Below are 1460 nucleotides of genomic sequence, written 5' to 3'. Positions count from 1 at the left end.
ATTCTGCCCATGATAGGTAGTACCAGGCGATATATCTGCCACTTATCAGCAATATCCAACTCTCCCTTTGTATGCACTTGCCACTCAAACATCAATAAAAGTTGCTAAATGTGGCAAGTTTACATACAAAAAGTCCAAAAAGTATTTTTTGTGAACATTTTGACTGTTCTTTGCATAAGATTCAATTTGCATGCCTCCAGACACCCCATAGTATTGCTTTTCATCTTTGCAGCTGACCAGGAGAATAACCTGGTACTCAAACATTCCTGGGCAGAACTCTGCAGGAGGTATTTAATAAGAAACATTAAAAATATTTCATGTTAAAAGTAATATATGAAGAAATTGTACAATAACTTATAGAGGCATCATTCATGTTTCTGTCCTTACAGATATAAGTTCTGCAGTTATTATAGGAGAAGCTTTCATCTTAGCTGTCATAGCACGTGCTATTTTTCTTCATCCTCCTCCATACTCCATGTGGCCAGTGCAATCATCAATCTGTGACAATTCATCTATCTCCCAAATTAGTGTGTCTGAACAAGATTCAATGAACTCAGGGCTGGAGTCACTTAATTCAGTTTAGATGAAGTGCCAATTTTTGTCTAGATAATACAATAACTGTGCTTGAAGAATAGCTGCTTAACATTTGTTGGTCAGAACAAATAATTTCAAAGCACATACTTTCCTTCCTAGTGAAGAGAAATTCAAGTTTTCAGCTGATAATGTAATATGGTCATAATTTGTGTACTACATAACCCAAGATATATATTTATGTTAACAAATATGCTTTATGTTTTTAAGTCATTGCACTTTGTACACATTTTTTTTATTATGTGAAGAAAGTCCCATTCAACCAACACCATTAACCTAATGTAGTTTTTTTGTATTAGTTACTATTCCTTAATTCTAATATTTATAAATCAGAATTTACAAAAAAAAGTCATTAGTTTTATAAATAACTGTAAACTGACTCCTCTAACATACTTAGGATCATTGCAATCATTTAAAGGCAGGGAAACATTACATCTCTCTAGTCATTAAGTACCATAGTTCAAGTGTCTATGTTATAATTCTTGTCTACATTCTCATTCCATAAAGAATAAACACATAAAGAAATTGTTTTCATCCTTGTACCAAATAGAATAAGTAAAGAAGTTGTTTTAATTCTTGTACCAAATAGAATAAGTAAAGAAGTTGTTTTAATTCTTGTCCTCATTCCATAAAGAACAAATAAGTAAAGAATATGTTTCATTCTCGTATGCATCCTCATTTCATAAAAGAATAAACAGGTAAAGAGACTGTTTCAGAAACATTATTCATCTCTCTGCACAACAAACAGCTATTACATCATGCATTGCCATGAAGATTTTTTGTGCACACCACAAGTCTTAAGTTTAGTTCCTACCCTTACATATGTTAACATTTACTGTGCCAGCCTATGATGTAATTATCATTAGACC

General features: G+C 32.3%; 1 protein-coding gene across 3 annotated transcripts in view; it reads left to right on the top strand.

Moving 5' to 3' along the window:
* LOC111087739 (organic solute transporter subunit alpha-like) overlaps positions 1–1203 on the top strand; it is a 48493-nt gene extending 47290 nt beyond the window's left edge. For 2 of the 3 annotated variants that reach the window (XM_022395477.1, XM_022395478.1), the window contains exon 8: positions 390–1203. In XM_022395477.1, the coding sequence (XP_022251185.1) occupies positions 390–583 (194 nt within the window). In that variant the 3' untranslated portion in view covers positions 584–1203. The remainder of the gene's footprint in view (positions 1–389) is intronic. The other variant, XM_022395479.1, reaches the window with a different exon arrangement.
* The last annotated feature ends 257 nt before the right edge of the window (positions 1204–1460 follow it).

The sequence above is a fragment of the Limulus polyphemus genome, unplaced genomic scaffold, assembly GCF_000517525.1.
Source record: "Limulus polyphemus unplaced genomic scaffold, Limulus_polyphemus-2.1.2 Scaffold2564, whole genome shotgun sequence".
NCBI lineage: Eukaryota > Metazoa > Arthropoda > Merostomata > Xiphosura > Limulidae > Limulus > Limulus polyphemus.
This window is presented reverse-complemented; position numbering and strand designations above follow the sequence as displayed.